Source organism: Bemisia tabaci, chromosome 6, assembly GCF_918797505.1.
Source record: "Bemisia tabaci chromosome 6, PGI_BMITA_v3".
In the NCBI taxonomy this organism is placed as follows: domain Eukaryota; kingdom Metazoa; phylum Arthropoda; class Insecta; order Hemiptera; family Aleyrodidae; genus Bemisia; species Bemisia tabaci.
The window spans coordinates 41,907,935-41,926,038 of record NC_092798.1 but is presented as its reverse complement, the minus strand read 5'-3'; the positions used below and the strand labels follow the sequence as shown (position 1 = coordinate 41,926,038).

The 18,104-nt window shown below is 40.4% G+C and overlaps 2 protein-coding genes across 4 annotated transcripts; one reads left to right on the top strand and one right to left on the bottom strand.

Annotated features, from left to right (window-relative positions):
- The first annotated feature begins 422 nt into the window (after window positions 1–422).
- On the top strand, window positions 423–2,946 carry LOC109036414 (probable pseudouridine-5'-phosphatase). The gene is made up of 3 exons (XM_072301391.1): window positions 423–428; window positions 1,429–1,661; window positions 2,659–2,946. Exons 2-3 carry the CDS (start codon window positions 1,473–1,475, stop codon window positions 2,830–2,832), a joined length of 363 nt encoding a protein of 120 aa, XP_072157492.1. The 5' UTR covers window positions 423–428; window positions 1,429–1,472; the 3' UTR covers window positions 2,833–2,946.
- On the bottom strand, window positions 2,938–17,788 carry LOC109036464 (uncharacterized). 3 transcript variants are annotated; one of them, XM_072301387.1, is made up of 5 exons: window positions 17,505–17,719; window positions 14,902–15,015; window positions 12,532–12,754; window positions 12,102–12,498; window positions 2,938–5,189 (listed from the first exon to the last, which is right to left on the bottom strand). In XM_072301387.1, exons 2-5 carry the CDS (start codon window positions 15,005–15,007, stop codon window positions 4,578–4,580), a joined length of 1,338 nt encoding a protein of 445 aa, XP_072157488.1. In that variant the 5' UTR covers window positions 15,008–15,015; window positions 17,505–17,719; the 3' UTR covers window positions 2,938–4,577. The 3 variants fall into 3 exon arrangements, with proteins under 3 accessions (XP_072157488.1, XP_018906243.2, XP_018906242.2); XM_019050698.2 differs by having other exon boundaries at window positions 12,102–12,754; window positions 17,638–17,788; XM_019050697.2 differs by having other exon boundaries at window positions 12,102–12,754; window positions 17,505–17,718.
- Window positions 17,789–18,104: the final 316 nt, after the last annotated feature.

Sequence of the window (18,104 nt, the reverse complement as noted above, 5' to 3'; positions counted from 1 at the left end):
AAACCACGTATCTCCATTGCGGTGTTCCAAAATTTCCGTTCTTAAAAAGTTGCATCAAGTCCCCGTCACCGCCGACCAACGCGTTTGTCGATCGAATCAACTACAGGTACCTAGTATGAGCAGGTAGTCAAAACGCCTTCAACTTTTTGAACGCAATACGGACATCCGTCGAGGTTGTATAGTTGTATCAAGGCGCCGTAGCGAACGCGTCCCATTGTTTATCGTTACAGCCGAATATAAGTTGAGAGAGGAAAATCATAATGCCTTCAATTTGATACATACATATTTTTGGGCAAAAGGAGAGATGACGTTTCTCCATTTGCGACGTTGCAGACTTCTTTAGAAGTTTTATTTTTCTCTCGAGAAGCTGGTCAACACAAAACTTAAATTAACCATGATTTTTTGTATTCGATAGCAATTTAAACCAGGTTTGTGAAAAGGCCAATAGGGACTTTTTCTTTATATGTTGCTTTAGGCTTTATATCCGGGGGACACTGCGGCCTTGGAAGGGAGCTGTAAAATGGAAAGTAGGAAAGTAGTTTTAGTCATAGCTGGGATGATAGGGTAGAGGCGTCATGGTAGGTCTGGGGATTTATGTTAGTATTCTGTAAGAGATAAAGGGATAGTAATGAAGTCATACATATGAGATGATATAGGTTGTCTTGTATTTAGGTTTTTTGATGGTGCCAATAGGGACTTGTAAAATCGCGTAGTCCCCTGTTTTGCCCAGCTTGGTGATAGAGGGCGAACAGCCGCGCGCGCGTCTAAACTAAAATAGAGAGGGTGGAAAAAAATAAGCGGATGTCGCTGCTTTTTCAACATACATCATAATTTTTGCAACTTTGACAATGTGCCCTTACTTCGAGAAGTTCGAGCTGCACACTCGTAAGCCTGCTTGTGGGTGATAGTTGGCCTAACCTAAAGTTTAAATGTGCGTTTACCAATTATTCACAAACTGACGCTGAGGTCCAGGTCGTTCGATGCTTTTACTGATTCCGTTTGTAAGTTATTCTCACCAATTTGCTTCTCTTAAGGCACATCTCAGGCAGCTCTAAAGCCTCTAAAAATTACGTAAAGGTAGTCTAATTCAAAAAAAAAAAAAAAAAAAAAAAAAAAAAAAAAAAAAAAAAAACTAGCGAAGAAGACGCGAGAAAAAGCAAAAAAACGAAAGGAGAAGACGCGAGAAAAAGCACATAAGTACAGGCAGTTGGTTCCTTTTCTTTTCTCACTCTTACGGATCTGTGAGATAGTCTCCCTCTTTCTCCGCCATAAGTGTTTAAAATAAATTAGTGGATGGCTTTACACGAATAATATCCCAATGCATTTAAGTGTTCATTCGAAATTGGATATTATCCAAATTATCGAGTATCGGTTTTTTTGCATTAGGAATGTTTTTAAAATTAATTACATGATTGGTCCAAATTTCAGGAGCGGAGAAATTAATTCATCATCTGGCAGCTCATAAGATTCCGATGGCCATAGCGACGAGCGCATGGATTGAAATGTTGGAAACTTTGAAAGCTTGTCATTCAAAAACTTTTTCTCTTTTCCATCACATTGTCGCTGGTGACAGTGATCCGGAAGTTATAGAGGGCAAACCTTCGCCCGATATTTTCTTAGTCTGTGCCTCGCGGTTTGACGGAGCCCCACCCCCTGAGGAGGTAGGCTAACCTCTTAACCAGGTTACAAATCTGCTTTCAAAAGCGAGCATATGCGATACTATCTCTTTCTTTCACATTTTTCAAGTAACCATTTATATTTCAATGAAAAAATGGCGTGAAGGTGCTGTTTTGATAATTGGCCTGTTGCAAGTTGTGGGGCTTTGAGAATTGATAACTGATTCCAATGGCCAATTTCACGAAAAGAACGATGGTGCTATTAATGTTAATTTTTTTTTTTTTTTTTTTTTTTTTTTCTCTTCAGGGACATTCCCCATCTGACTTTATTCAGTTTTAATGTGATACAAAATAAATGAGTGTGCATATAATAATTTTTTACATGGTGTTGATAAAATTATTTACATTTGAATAGGACGGAAATTATCGGTGGATATCTCTATCGCCCTTGTTAGATTTATATATGATAATTATAGTCTCTAAGAATAAGGAGTACATGATAAATAATATCTTAAGTCTATATTATAAGGGACCAGGGGAAGAAGCCCCGGGACCATCTGTAGTTATTACATCGGGGGAATGTGGATTATTTACGTGTAAGTTATTTTCTATTTCCTTAAAGTATTTAATTTTAAGTTCTAAGATTGTTTTAATATATATATAGCCTTTGTGCCAGTTGTCCTTATTACTAATCATAGTTTCTAATAAATTATTTTTATTTACAATAATTCTTAGTTCTTTACTTAAATTAGTTAATTTATCCTTGATCAAAGTGCAGCTAAAAAAAGTGTGTTCTGGCGTGTCTAATTCTCCGCAGGAACATAGTGGAGTAGTTGTTAATTTTCTCTTCTCGAGATAGGTGCCAAAGCTCCCATGACCCGATAAAAATTGGGTCATGTAAAAGTCTGGGCAACCATGGGGTCTGTCTAGCCACGCATCAAAATCAGTAATAACAGTTTTTATCCATTTGTTTCCTGTCTCAAGATCCTATTTTCTCATTAATGTTAATATCAATGTCTTTTTTTTTTCTTTTTGATGCCAGTGTCTGGTTTTTGAGGATGCCCCCTCTGGTGTGCTGGCAGCAAAGCGAGCTAAAATGCAAGCTGTCATGGTCCCAGAGAGTATGGTTACTCAAGATTACAGAGACCAAGCTACTCTAGTCATCAAATCACTTGAAGACTTTTGCCCAGAGGATTTTGGTTTGCCTTCTTATTAACTTATTCAAACAATCGTGGATTTTTCCTCCCCCATAAACGAATATTGTAATACTACAATGCCATTCATAATATTGTAAAAATAATTAAATAAATGAACAAATATATAAAAAGTACCTTAAGTCTATTTTTTTCAAAAGCATCACATGAGTAGTAGTTGCAGTAGGAAGTGAGCAGAAAGAATGAAGAAGAAAAGAAAGATACAAAAAATGGGTATGTAATGCTACAGAATTGTAATTGAAGAATTAGTCACAGGATAAGTGTTGGATCCAGTGGCGTGGCGTGTTTTACGATAAATCGATCGTCATGCCATTTAAACCTATGGAAAAGGATCGATAAACAGGGTGTTCGCAGCGAACACCTTAATAATCGATTCTTTACCAGAGGTTTAAATGGTATACCAATCGATTAATCGCAAAGCACGCCACGCCACTGGTTGGATCATGGTGTCTGATAGACTTACAAAAAATTATGAGGTAAATCCAGTCGTCATTCTTATTCTATTTCCGATATTAACTGAGATGCCTCTCTTCAATGGTGAAAGAAGCAATACAAATGTCATTCATCCTAATTAGATAATATCTAAGCGAGAGAAACCCACATCTGTACCAGCACAAGCGTCCAGTCATATAATTCATTGTATTCCTCAGATCGTGAAACTTCTGGTGAACACTGACGTTTTTTAATTATTATGAACTTATACGCAACTTCATTCAACCAAGATTCACGAAGTTCGCCCAAACAGAAGATCCTAAACTTAAAATCAATGAGCATTAATTATTTTAACTATACAAAAATCTAAATGAAGTAGTTTGTTCTTCTCAGTGCATAAGTAACTCAGTGTTACTTTATTTCATTCCTATGGAGAATCTAAAAGTTTTAATGGCATTCGTGGTTCATACCTCCTAAATTGATCGGACGAAAAAAGATGAATGTTCTTGGTGTCTCTGTCACGCAAGCGAGAAGCACTGGTAGATCGCAACGCCTTCATGCAACTATTCCTGCTCTACGGGCGTCTATGTTGCATACTTGAGAAATTGAAGGAGCGCTAGATTTTTTGCTCCCCCCCCTCCCAATTTTTTGCTGACAGTATGGTACGAAATGCGGCGTGAGCCGCGCTTTCGTCTCAAATCACTGGTAAGACGTCTACCCGCTCTACCGTGCCAAGGAAAAACACCGTATGAACATTCAGGCGTTGCCAAATCTCCCTAGGTAAATCATGAAATCTCGGGAAATTTTGTAACTATTTTTCTTCCAATTTTTTATATAATTTTGCTCGCAATTTTACACAGAGCTCCTTAAAATTTGAAGGAAAAATGTTCATAGCTTTCCTCAAAAATATATATTTTATCGAATGAAATTTGGCAACTCCCGAATGTTCATACGGCGTTTTCCCTTCGCACGGCAGCGCTGAGAAACGTCTTGTTTTCTCTTTTATTGCTGTGAAATGCAGGGACTAATTTAGCTCGTCAAAACAGCAGACAAAAGTTGCAAAACATGTATAGGGCGTATGTATCAACTGTTAGATATCAACTGTCAAGAATTTACACGTGATAAAAAAGGTGCTTGGCCCAAGCATGATAATTCTTGAATTTGCCGCCAAGAATTCGTTTTATCTTGATTTAAGCTGAATTTTTCTTGATATAAGCAAAATAGTGCTTGGTGTAAGCGAGAAAGTAGTTTCTATTAAACTGCAAAATTCTTGATTTAAGAAAAAAAAAATTCTTGGCGGCAAATTGAAGATTCTTTATTCTTCCAGTGTAGGGCTCATGGGTTTGCTTTCTCCAAAAAGATCCCATATGATTTTCTGAGTGAAATTTTCTGGAAGAAACGTGAAGGTATTTACTATCGAGTGTACCATATAACCATTAATGTCGAAAATGCCATTATTTTTGAGAAACCTAATTCTGCGTTCCTTCGACAGCAAACTTTTATCAATCCGTCGTTTTAACATTACGCATTTGGTCCGAAGAGGGACCCCATCATTGAGATTGTCTTTGTGCAGAGCATACAAGTGTGTGCCTATGATTGCTCGCCTAGCATGCCCTGTGATCGAGTTCGTATCTCGAGGGATGAAGCCACTGAATTCCGGACGTTTGAAAAATTCCGGAATCGAAAAGTCGTATTGACCCGATGACAACACGTTGGTCCACGAGGGCTCCGTAAATGGTTTTTGGCCAAAATTGACGTATTGCGGGAACATGAGAGCCAGCCGCGTGGCCGTGATTGACTCAGGACCTGCGGACTCCGGCGCGCTCACGTTATATTTCTCCTCGAGGCGTTTCAATGCGTACTTCCAGCCGTCCGTAACTCGCTGTAGTAAACTCGATCTCATTAACACCGAGTGGAGTTGCGAGACCTGAAATAAGAGAGAAAATTATATCAACCAAGAAAATGGAAAAATTAATACAAATCATATCACTCCCTTTGAATTGCTACTTGCTGGTATATTCGGAGAGAATTATCAATGAGAAGGAGGTGTTGCGATTTGTTTGATTGCAAGGGGATTTTACAATTTATTTAAGTATCATTCCGTCAATTTTCGCAGATTATTTTTCTCATTTTGTCTAGAAACTCCAGAGGCGTAGGACGGGGGGGCAGGGGGGCTGGCCCCCCTAGAATTGGAAATAGTATCATCTGCCCCCCCTCCCAGAAATTCTGGATGTTGCAAAAACACCTTCTTCAACGGTAAGTCTCTGTCGCCGTGGCCCGTGAGAGGATGCCTTTAAGTAGAAAAACGTATTGAATGCAACAATTTCAAAGTATTTTAACCTTAAAATGCATAAAACTGGGTGATTTTTAGGCAAAAATTGAAGGAAGATTAGCGCCACAATTGCCTCGAGATGCGCTCAAGTAGAGTTAAAATTTCAAAAATTTTCCGGGGGAGGCCCCCCGGACCCCCCTATGAGCTGGGGGGTATTCCATAGCCCCAGACCCCCTGGTGGTGGGGGGGGGGTCTATTGCTAATGATTAATATCTTCTTTTTACTTATAGATTTAATATATTTAAGTGCTGTTTTATGTCAGCACTTAAATATTAATAACTAGCAGGAAACCCGTGCTACGCACAGGAAAAACCCCACCATCAGCAATCACTGTGATTAGTGATCAGTTACTAATTGTGTTTCTGAATTATTTTTTACTATTTCAAAATTGGCGAGACGCACTGGTTTGATAAAAATGCAGAGCTTAGTAGTATGCTGATTAAAGCTGCTATTTTGGTCTGTTCTGCAGTAAGCTCATATGATCATTATAATAATCAACAATACCCAATCAAAAGTTGGTTATTTTCATAAAGATGTGTTACTTTTGTCAGTCCAATGTTTAATTGAAGTTACAGCTGGTGAGTTTCAGCCGCGAAAATTACGGGATTTAACCAACGGTTTCGTTTAATTCTCAGCAATGGCGGGTTTGTCATCGACATCGCGGAGGAAAAACGTGATTTTTCCAGGGATTTTGAAAAACAAATTAGAAATTACACGATAATCACCACGATATCACGGCAAATACGTCGTGTTCCTGGCGAATTTCTAAGAGTATTATAATTGCGCGTTATTCAAATCAATATCGTGGCATACACGCGAATTTCTTACTCAACTAAGACTACGTAAATGTGCGCATAAAACTCATAAACATCTGTTACTTGGGATGGGCGAAAACGTATGATTTTCCTTCAATTTTTTATGATACCACATACCCACTCCGGAGTTCAAATAGTTGCTCGCTTCATTTCTGCTTGTTAAAAGTGACGAATTGCAAGAATCCAATCTCGATTTTACGAGAACTATGGGATGTAACCATCGGTTTCCTTGTATAAGATTTAATGCTTTGAAATTAAGAAAAAAAAAAAAGGAAAAAACATTAGCGATGATCCAAAATTTTGCAAGTATGACTCGTGTGTTTCGGTAAACGATGATAGAAACAGAAAGCAGGTGGAGAATGTCGAAACGATGTTCTAGTTTTGCTCTGCTGTCAGCACCGCGTCTGCAGGCGCTGTTCGACCGAGCCGTCATCACAGTACAGAACGCCTTCAATATAGCGAGCAGCAATGTGGACATCCCCCGTGGTGAAATAGTTGTATCAAGAGCGCCTTCCACGATCGGAGTCAAGTATTGATGAAATGTGCGCAAAAACCCCGCCTCTCCTCCGATTGCAACGTTGCACACCGTCTTTATGTTCCATTTGGGTTTATTTATTTTATTTTTGAAGCCAAACAACAGCTTCTCTCAAAATTTTTCGAGAGTTCGCCTAAATCATTTCAAAACAGAACTAATGCACAGACAGATTTTCCAGATTTTCACATCCCTGAGAGAGTAGCCCGGCAACGGATGCACGAGTCGGAGCTCGCAACAATCATGGCGCGGCATTTCCAAAAGCGCGACGCCGAACTCCTTCCATCTTCCTCGCACTCGTTGGACGCTTAACTCCTTCCATCTTCCTCGCACCCGTTGCGCGTACCAGAAGAACACACGTAAAATTTATCAGCTGTCTTTCAGCGCGAAACGCGAAAATCGCTCCATCTCGCTCGCACTCTCTCTCGCACCCGTTGTCCTTACGGGAAAATCGACACACGCGGACCGCGATATCCCGCGAACCGGCGGGCGGATCGCAAAATCCTCCCTTATCCGGCGCCTCGGGGTAGAGAGGGATCCCAGTGCGGAATCTCAGGGTCACACGGCCTCCCGTTCACGAGATCCGCTGATACGTGAGTCAGTCAGTCAGTCAGTCAGTCAGTGAGTGAGTCAATCAACGTGAAGTCTGCTTTATTAGTATAGATTATTCTACCTCTCCTTCTCTATTGCTAATGATTAATATATATATTATTCTACCTCTCCTTTCCCCCAGCAGAATGACCTAGCTACGCCTACGAGAATCTCATGACTCGGTACCATTGACTCATACAGGGTGATCCAAAAGTCCCTTCCACCCCCTCTAACTTTTTTACCTAATTGAGGTAAAGATTTGAAACTTGGGGGATATTCCTAGGTCAAAGGGAGCTACTTTTTGGCCCCCCTAAAATTTTCAGGGGGCCCCCCTTGGGGGGGGGGGGGGCAACGGCCCCCAACTTTTAATTTTCAAATAGGAAGACCCCCTTTGTGATAGCTCGTTCGAAAGAGCATAAAAAAAGAAAACTTTTCGCGCAAACCCGAAGTCAATATCTCAAACCGTTTCAAAATGGCGGCCGGTTAAAGTTCAAAATGGCCGAAAATTCACACCGGTTATTTGTCGATAGATTTGCGCGAAAATCGGTATGTAAGGGTATTTTGACACGAGAAAAACGAATTTAACGTTAGATTTTCAAAAAAACCGAAATTTCCAAAATGGCCGCCGGTTAAAGTTTAAAATGGCCGAAAATTGTCACCTCGGTTTTTTGCTGATGGATTTGCCTAAAACTTGGAATTTGAGAGTATTTTGGCATAAGATAAACAAATTTGAGATGGAGATGAATGAGGAAAACGGAGATGGATTTCTGGAGAAGGTCGGCAGGAATTTCTAGGAGAGATCGGGTCCGTAATGATAGAGTGCGTCAGATAATGGAAGTCGAAAATGACATCGTGTTCGACGTCATGACCAAACAACTTGTTTGGTATGGTCATGTCAATAGGATGACGGAAGAGAGGCTGCCAAAAAAGATGCTTGATTGGGTTCCTCCTGGGAGGAGGCGTAGGGGACGCCCAGTGAGAGGTTGGCGACAGGGGGTGTTAAGTGAGATGAGGGAGTGTCAACTCCCTGATAACCTGTGGGAAGACCGAGCTTTGTGGCGATTAGGTGTCGCAAAGCGCCAAAGAGCGCTATAACAGCGACTCGTATGTATGTATGTAAACAAATTTGAACTTAGATTTCTAAAAAAATCAATTTTTGGTCATTTTGAACTTTGACCGACGGCCATTTTGGAAATTTCGGTTTTTTTGAAAATCTAACGTTAAATTCGTTTTTCTCGTGTCAAAACACCCCTACATACCGATTTTCGCGCAAATCCATCGACAAATAACCGGTGTGAATTTTCGGCCATTTTGAACTTTAACTGGCCGCCATTTTGAAACGGTTTGAGATATTGACTTCGGGTTTGCGCGAAAAGTTTTCTTTTTTTATGCTCTTTTGAACGAGCTATCACAAAGGGGGTCTTCCCATTTGAAAATTAAAAGTTGGGGTCCGTAGCCCCCCAAGGGGGGCCCCCCTGAAAATTTTAGGGGGGCCAAAAAGTAGCTCCCTTTGACCTACGAATATCCCCCAAGTTTCAAATCTTTACCTCAATTAGGTAAAAAGTTAGAGGGGGTGGAAGGGACTTTTGGATCACCCTGTATATGATTCCCAAACGGGCATTTGCTGTGCAGTGATAAGGCTCAACACTGGATTCACCTACCTTTGCAGGACTTCCTAGTGTTAGGAAGACATTTTTAGCCCTCAGTCGGAGTAACCCTTCTAAGTTAATGAGGTCTACCTTTTCATATGTTTATGTATCATGTATACAGGCCCGCCACATCCCATCTCGGGCCCTGGTACCAGTTTTAAGGTCCGGGCCCCAAGCACGGAGGGGGGGGGGGTCCGAGGGGCATCCCCCGAGAAATTTTAGAATTTATACGACTAATCGGACGCATTTTGAAGCTTCCATAAAGAATTTTTCCATCAATTTCTGCGGAATAATTATGTTTTTTTTTCCACTTTCAGCACAAAATACTTACGAATTGTTGCATTCAAAACATCTGAAAAATTTTTATTTTTATTTTTTTTTTTTTTGGAGGGGGGGGGCATATGATACTATTTTCAGTCCTAAGAGGGCCAGGACCCCCTGGACTCCCCCTTTGTTTGTCTATGGCAAGGGAGTTGAGCCATGAGCCGTTGAAGTCGAGGATGCCCAGACAGGAGACTCTTAGCATCTGACGACGGAAGAAAATGAAACGCAATTACTAAAAATATCCCTCTGTACTGAAAATCTTGAAAATAGATAGACATTTTCCAGGAAGTATACTTCTTTGAAAATTTAAGAAGAATTCTACAGTGCCCCAGCGTGTTTCTGAAAATCTATTCACCTTTTGCGAAATTTTTAGGGTAAATTTTTCACTTTCCCTTACGAAACAAGGGTTGCATGTGAATTCGTAGTGGTTTTTCACGGGTAACAAGGACCCCCTCCAGGGCTCGGGCCCCGGTACCAGGGACCCAGTATCCCCCCTTTGTGGCGGGCCTGCCTTCATGCACGCTGGGCTTGTCGATTTCCTCTGACATTTTTGCAGTGGTGAATGCGTAGCTGAAGTGTTCTCCAGCTAGAATTATATTCAGCAAATGGATGGTTTTTCTACGAGGATTAAAAATAAACGAGTGATACGGAATATAACAAAAGAATTTGAACTATGCAAAACGATAATCCGAGTATCGGAACTTGGCTGATTTGAAAACGCCTTCAAATGCGGCGTGATACCTCACGCATTCCGGAGAGTTCAAATAGTTGTATCATTGCGCCGTAAGAATGTGACGGAAGATTGTAATGGAGATAGCCTCCATGCACGCTGTGCTTGTCGATTTCCTTTGACTTTATTGCAGTCATGAATGCGCTTAAGTGCGCTTCAGCTAGAATTCTATTTGCAAATGGGTGGTTTTTCTCGGAGGATTAAAAGTAATCAAGTGGTACGGAATATAACAAAAGAATATGAACTGTGCAAAGCGATAATCGGAGTAACGGAACTAAGCTGTTTTGAAAACGCCTTCAAATGCGGCGTGATACCTCACACATTCCGGAGAGTTCAAATAGTTGTATCATTGCGCCTTAGAAATGAGACGGAATATTACAATTCAAATAGTCTTCATGCACGCTGGCCTTTTCGATTTCCAATAACATTTTTGCAGTCATGAATGCGCTTAAGTGCGCTTCAGCTAGAATTTTATGTAGCCAATGGGCGGTTTTTATAGGAGGATTATAACTAAACAAGTGGTTAGAAATGGAAACAAAATAATATGAACTATGCAAAACGATTATTCCGATAACGGAACTTGACTGTTTGAAAACGCCTTTAAATGCGGCGTGATACCTTACGCATTCCGGAGAGTTCAAATAGTTGTATCATTGCTCCGTAAGAATGTGACGGAAGGTTTAAATGGAAATAGCCTCCATGCACGCTGGGCGTGTCGATTTCCTTTGACATTTTTGTAGTGGTGAATGCATAGCTAAAGCGCGCTCCTGCTAGAATTGTATTTAGCAAATGGGTGGTTTTTCTACGAGGATTAAAAATAAACGAGTGGTACGGAACATAACAAAAGAATGTGAACTATGCAAAACGATTATCCGGGTATCGGAACTTGACTGATATGAAAACGCCTTCAAATGCGGCGTGATACCTCACGCATTCCGGAGAGTTCAAATAGTTGTATCATTGCGCCGTATGAATGTGACGGAAGATCTAAACGGAAATAGCCTTCATGCAGGCTCGCCACATCCCATCTCGGGCACTGGTACCAGTTTTCAGGTCCGGGCCCCATGCATGGAGGGGGGGGGGTCCGTGGGGCATCCCCCGAGAAATTTTAGAATTTATACGACTAATCGGACGCAATTTGAAGCTTCCATAAAGAATTTTTCCATAATTTTCTGCGGAATAATTATGTTTTTTTCCACTTTCAGCACAAAATACTTGCGAATTGTTGCATTCAAAACATCTGAAAAATTTTTATTTTTATTTTTTTTTTGGAGGGGGGGGGGCATATGATACTATTTTCAGTCCTAAGAGGGCCAGGACCCCCTGGACTCCCCCTTCGTTTGTCTATGGCAAGGGAGTTGAGCCATGAGCCGTTGAAGTCGAGGATGCCCAGACTGGAGACTCTTAGCATCTGACGACGGAAGAAAATGAAACGCAATTACTAAAAATATCCCTCTGTACTGAAAATCTTGAAAATAGATAGACATTTTCCAGGAAGTATACTTCTTTGAAAATTTAAGAAGAATTCTACAGTGCCCCAGCGTGTTTCTGAAAATCTATTCACCTTTTGCGAAATTTTTAGGGTATATTGTTCACTTTTTCTTACGAAACGAGGGTTGCATGTGAGTTCGTAGTGGTTTTTCACGGGTAACACGGGCCGCCTCCGGGCCCGGGCCCCGGTACCAGGGACCCAGTATCCCCCCCCCCCCCCTTGTGGCGGGCCTGCATGTATATAAAATTTGATCAGGTAATTTTTTTCGTTTCGCGCAATTCAGTGGAGAATTAGATAGTTGATTATTAAATCTCCCCGACCTTCTGAAACTTTCTCCGCAAAATCCCCGCTCTCTCGACAGAACTTTTACTCACCTCTTTTTCGTTGGTGAGTCCAATCACCTCCGTGCTCGACCGGTTCTGCAAAGCTATCAAGTCTTGGATCTCCTCAAGGAATTGGTCTGGTTGAGTGCCGTGCGCTTTAGCAGCAGCTGTTAGCTTTCTCGCAATGTCCACAGGGTTGAAGTCAAATTCTTTCATCGCCATTTTATCGGCATAAAAATCGAGACTGTATTCTAAGTCATCATCTTTCAGCGGGCCGGCAACGTGCCTCATGTAAGGGTCGTCGTAAAGAAGATCTTCCGCGGCTGAAATCGGGTCAGTTGATTTTGAGGATTCCTCGTCAAAATTAAACAAGCCCGACGGACGTGTCGAGACTGCCAGTGGCTCGTCTATTTCAGTCGGCTCCGAAGTTGTTTCATCGAGATCTGAAGTCGGCTCCGAAGTTGGTTCGTCGAGATCTGAAATCGGTTCTTCTGTTACAGTCGGCTCTGAAGTCGTATCAGAAAGTAAGTAAAGTTCCCCTGTTGGATTCGAATCCTCTAGATATGTTTGTGGTGCCTCAGTCGCAATCGGCTCAGAAAGCTCTAATTCGCTGGAGAATGTACTACGTAACCTAACTTGAGGCGACTCATCCTCTACTTCATTGTCCAACACAGATCTGATTGAGACATATGGAGACGCCTTGGCTGCAACAAAGACAGATGTGTTGTTTGATGGTATTGATGAAAAAGTTTATCTTCGCCGCGGAGGATTTCCGCGGTTAGATTATTGAAATGGGTAGACGGAGCGATAGACGAAGGAGTCAAAGAACGAGTGGACGACGATTCTATTGTTGAAAGCGGGTGGTTCCAATGGACAAAGTAGATAAGTAATAGACTAACCAACTGAGAAAAACTCTGGCTTATAAACCAATTATTGGTTCATATGGAACACCATTAATATAGTTGTATATGAACTTATGATCATCGGTCTGTGAACCATACTTTGGTAGCTCGTACCATAGTATGGTATATATACCATAAGTAAGGTATGTGTTCTATTATTATCTTCACTACTATTAGCGGTGTTCCATATGAACCACTAATAGGTTTATAAGCCATAGATTTTTCTCCGTGAACGGCAACCCACGAGAAACTCTCATTTTTCTCCTCAGTCTCTAACAATCACCCGTTTAATCAATAGGATCGCTCTATTTTCCCTTTGTCTTCTAGAGGTATCTTTCGATTTAAATAATCAGCTCGGGGGGGCCCTGTCACTGGGTCCTGGTCCACCGCTGAGGTTTGTGGTTTTAAAAATTACATTTAAAGGGCACCCTGGTAAAAATTGGCCGTAGAATCTGTGTTCCAAAATACCATAGACCTACAGTCGGCTGTAAGATCTCCAATAGCTTCTATAGCCGGCTACACAATTTCTTATAGCCTTTTATAGCCTTTTAAGCAACAGCCAGGCGATAAAGTGTATGCTGAACGTCACTAATTACGGATGCTAGGACTTGGTGAGTTTTTGGACCACTGCTCTCTTTTTGGGCCGTAGTATCTTGATTTATTTTGCGAGGAAAGCTCCGTGCTTTTGATGGATGCCTGCCATTACTAATATATTAGAGCGCCTTCAGTTTCGTATGATACTGTGCAATACCTCTGGTGTGAAATAGTTGCTTCAAGCGCCGTGGTAGGCGGGCAGCCAGCGCGAAACACGCATTGGCGCCTACAAACCTAACAGGGTTGTTAGGTTTGTAGGCGCCAGTGCGTCGCCGCTCCGCTTCGTGTTAGGCTCTAATATTTAATCTGGCGGAGTCAGCGTTATTCAACTCATGATTTTGAAATGTTTGCACATCCTGTATGGATTATTCTCATTTTAATTGATGAAAAAAAAATGTATTAAAGGAAAATATAATGCGTTTGTAAATATTAAGGTGGTTCCGTATCAAACTTAATGATTTCCAAAGCACACGAATTTCTACACAATTTCTTATAGCCTTTTATAATCGATGGCGAAAAAGCAACAGCCAGGCGATAAAGTGTAAAGCCGAGCGATAGGAACTATAATGGCCCGGCTGCATAATTTTTTATCGCTTCGTACAGCCCGGCCGTATGATTTTCTCCGCATTCTACAGCCAGCTATATGATTTTCTGTAGCCTTCTTTAGCCGGCTATAAGAATTCCTATGGTACTTTGAAACGCAGCTCTTATCGCCAATTTTTACCAAGGCACAAATAGTACAAATGAGGGGATTGGAGAACAAGGCGCACAAGTGCAGTTTTTGCTATTTCAAGAAATACGTGTTTAAAGTTTCAAAATTACATGGAGCCTTATGGCGGAAAGGAAATTTGAACTCACTTTTTGATGTTTTAAAGTTGGATTTTAGTTGTAAATTTTTCACAGAATATACTTTCAAACTAGCTTCAGTTGAGTTCATGAATATCTCAATGTTTTCAAAAACTGCACCTAAGCGCCTTGTCCTCCAAGGCCCCTCAAATTGAGGGCCTCAAATGGGTATCGGCGGTGGAACTGCAAGAACGCCTATCTCAGTTTGCAACGATGCAGCCTCCCTGTCAAACTTCATTCTTTCGGTGAAAAATATAAGTTCTCAAAATTATTTCTTGGAAAATACCCTAATTTTTTCAGCTCTGTCAGTTTTAGTCTTTCTCATTAGCTAGTGTGAAAATTGAACATGATAATGCCCTCGTAAAAATAGAATTGGCGTTCAAGACAAAATACGTATCGTAAAATCTTGGTATTTCTATTTTAATTTTCAGGTTCATCCTTGATTTCAAAAACTGTAAATTAATCTGCAAAATCATTTACGTTGTGATCGGTAGTCAACGAATACTCACCTGCATCTAAGATAGCTGCAGTTAGAAGCAATGTTAGTACCAGAGTATGAAAATGAAGGAAAAGAGGCTCGGCCTTCCTCTTGGTTTTCTTCGACGATGCGGTCATCTGGAATTCTGGAAGAACAATAAGGGTTATTACACTTAGGGAGAGTCCAAAAATTACTTGACAAACTTTTTCCGCATTCTGGACCCCCCCCCCCCCTTCCCCCTTGTAACGCTTTTGTGACGTTGCTCCCTACCCATCAACACGTAAAAACGCAACTAATAAATTACAGTAGAGGTAGAAGTGGATATAAACATTTTAAAACTTTATTGGTTCATTAAGTTTTTAATTTTTTGGTCTACCCTTTTTTGATGCAGAATATTTTTCTAATGCAGTAGAAATTTACCGGCAAATTTTCCTAGTGTTTTTCCGATCAGTCAAGCGATATTTTATGCTTTCCGATCAAATATCAGGATTTTTTTCACGCGACTGCGACTATAAACCGGCAAACAGTGGACCGAGTCAATTAGAGAGGTCGGACATGAAATTTTTGACTAAAACTGCAAATTTTGTCGCTTATTTCGTCTTATTTTGAATTTCAACGGGTGCTTCTTGAGGAAAATTTTACGAGGAAACCAATGGAACCACTTTTGGAGCCTTAAAGTTTTGTATGAACGGAGTTACAAGCGTTTAAAGTTTCCGGATCGTGTCCGAGCTCTCCTATTGACTCGATCCAGTGTGCAGCAGTTTGCACTTAAAAAGTCTATTTCTTGCTCATTTTAGAAACAACATACACGCGATTTGACGCCCTGCAGATATGTACTTTATGAATGAACCAGAAATAATAATAAGTATTGTTTGGCGACTGTAAAGTGGCAGTTTGCACTTAGAAAGTCTATTTTTTCCTCATTTTAGAAACAATATACACGCCATTCGACTCCCTATGCAGATATGTGCTTTATGATTGAACCGGAAATAATAGGTATTTTTTTGCAGAGTATAGGCCAATTCCTCTGATGATCGATTGGTCAGAGTTCTGCCCTACTGATTTGAACTCCTGTGATCAGGTATCCAGGATTAAGCACATCACAGGCCTCTGATTTGGTCAGGCTTTTAATCAATCTGAAATCAGGGCTTCTAAATTCTCAAGCTCGAGAATGTGTATGAATAATTTTGCCTCATCAGATAAAGCAAAACTATCCAGACAGGTCTCGATGATGCTGATACAATCGAATTTAAGTTTCGTCACATTTTTGTTTTAGTTCACCATGACCTGACCTCAAGATTAGGTGCACGTGCTTATTATCGACTGTGAGGTTAAAATTGAACTGCGTCCACCCGTATTGACGTAGCTGGGAATGAAACGTTTTGTAATTTCCCAGCTTTTGTGTTTTTTTTTTTTTTTTTTTCAGCAAGACGGCCGCGGCACATCGTACTTGTTAATAATTAGTAAAATATATTACAGTCGAATCACCATGCTTAGCACAACATTTTTTTTGTACCTATTGATCATATGCACCATTAATACAAGTGTGTTCAAATACAGTTGAAATTTCAAAATGTTTAATCAATCAACATAATTAAAAGAAGTTACAGAGAGAATTTTGACATTTTCTCATTGAAGTTTGAAAATTTTAGCTTTCCCGTAATTTAATTCTTGAGCAAAGGTATTGTATTTTTTCCAGTTATGTCTTAGAGGTCTATACTATGTATAGCATCCCTTTAAAAAAAAGAAAATCATACTGGTTTTCAAGTAGGAAAGTGCTACGTAAAATACAAAACTGTGAAACGTCCCTTAGGAAATCAAGTTTATTTTAATGAAAATGCAAAATTTGTTTAAATGTATTAAAGATTATTTAAGTATCAACAAATTTAATTTAGGATTGGAACGAAAATCAAACAACTATCATAATAACACCCGATGAGACCCAGGAGAGAAACACGGGGAAGTGAACATTGTTTGGCACATTTACATGACCTAGGCGGATCCAAAGGGGGTGGGGGCTTAGGCCCTCCCCCGTTCGCCCGAAAAAAGAAGGAAGAGAAAGAGGAGAAGGAGAAAAGGGAAGAACGGAGGAAATAAGAAGGAGGGACATATGGTAATGTCTCATGACAAAATTGACTCATTGCTTTAACATTTCAAGAATTTTTTGAGGAAAGCCCGCAGGAGCTCCCCCCCCCCTTCCCCCCCGTCGAAGTGTCTGGATCCGCTTATGTTATATGAACGCATTCTTAAAATTTCATGACAGACTTATAAAAGAAATAATAATAAATAAAATATTTGATTTGCTTCGAGTAGGAAAATTAATAGGCGAGAAAAAATTATTTGAGCACTAATGCGATGAATTTCCCCCCAATAGCCTTAGAGTTTGTCATATAAGTGAGTACTCGCTATACTAATTATTTATCATACGTACTTTTACCCGTTTTATTTGAGAAACTTTTGAATAATCAGAAGCGGTATAATTATTTTTCAAGTAAAATGGAATGACTCAAAAATTCTCGTAATATTCGGTATTACTTCAAGAGAAAACTTTTAACTGGAGGACGAAAATTCTTCGGCACCGGCTCTATTCAGAATTTTTCACAGGCAAGACAAAAAATATTCGTCGTAACTTACTTGGAAGAGAAATAAATTGGCACGGAGAGGATCTTGATGCAATCCACAATGTTGAAGTATGGTAAATAAATGAATTCAACCCGATTTGTTCTCAAAAGAGACTGAGATAAGAATTAAAGTGAAGAGCACATACCTAATCATCGCCAGAATCACTATTTCTCCCTCACAAGAAAAATCGGCGTTTTACCTACTGCGTCTTCACAAGATAGTTCGGGAAAACACATAATCAAATCAGTGTTATCTAGCCAACGGAACATGCACTTGCGTGCAGTTATGCAGGTTTAATCAATGTCTCATGGAAATAATGATGTCAGACGCATCTACAAGTGTGTCTTTCAAATTACAGTAAAAGCTCGATTTGGCTCGATCGGAGAACTTTCGATTTTGAGCCTAAAAATAAAAGTCCGTGTAAGCTTCATCTTTGTGGTCGAGGGTCGACGCACATGACGCAGTAGCAAAGCTTAACGCCTGCTTGATGCAATTATACGTGCTCTATGGACGTCCATGTTGCATATTTCAAAATTGAAGGAGCGCTAGACTCGTATCGGGTACACGTTCAGACACGTTCAGCACCGTCAGCGCTGTCCCAAGTGATGGCTG

Coding starts and splice junctions, on each gene's coding strand:
- LOC109036414 (XM_072301391.1), top strand. CDS start 1,473: ATGGCCATAGCGACGAGCGCATGGATTGAAATGTTGGAAACTTTGAAA. Junction 1,662..2,658: donor GAGCCCCACCCCCTGAGGAG/GTAGGCTAACCT, acceptor TTTTGATGCCAG/TGTCTGGTTTTTGAGGATGC.
- LOC109036464 (XM_019050698.2), bottom strand. CDS start 15,007: ATGACCGCATCGTCGAAGAAAACCAAGAGGAAGGCCGAGCCTCTTTTC. Junction 12,755..14,901: donor TGCAGCTATCTTAGATGCAG/GTGAGTATTCGT, acceptor TCTTTGTTGCAG/CCAAGGCGTCTCCATATGTC. Junction 5,190..12,101: donor GACTCACCAACGAAAAAGAG/GTGAGTAAAAGT, acceptor CTCTTATTTCAG/GTCTCGCAACTCCACTCGGT.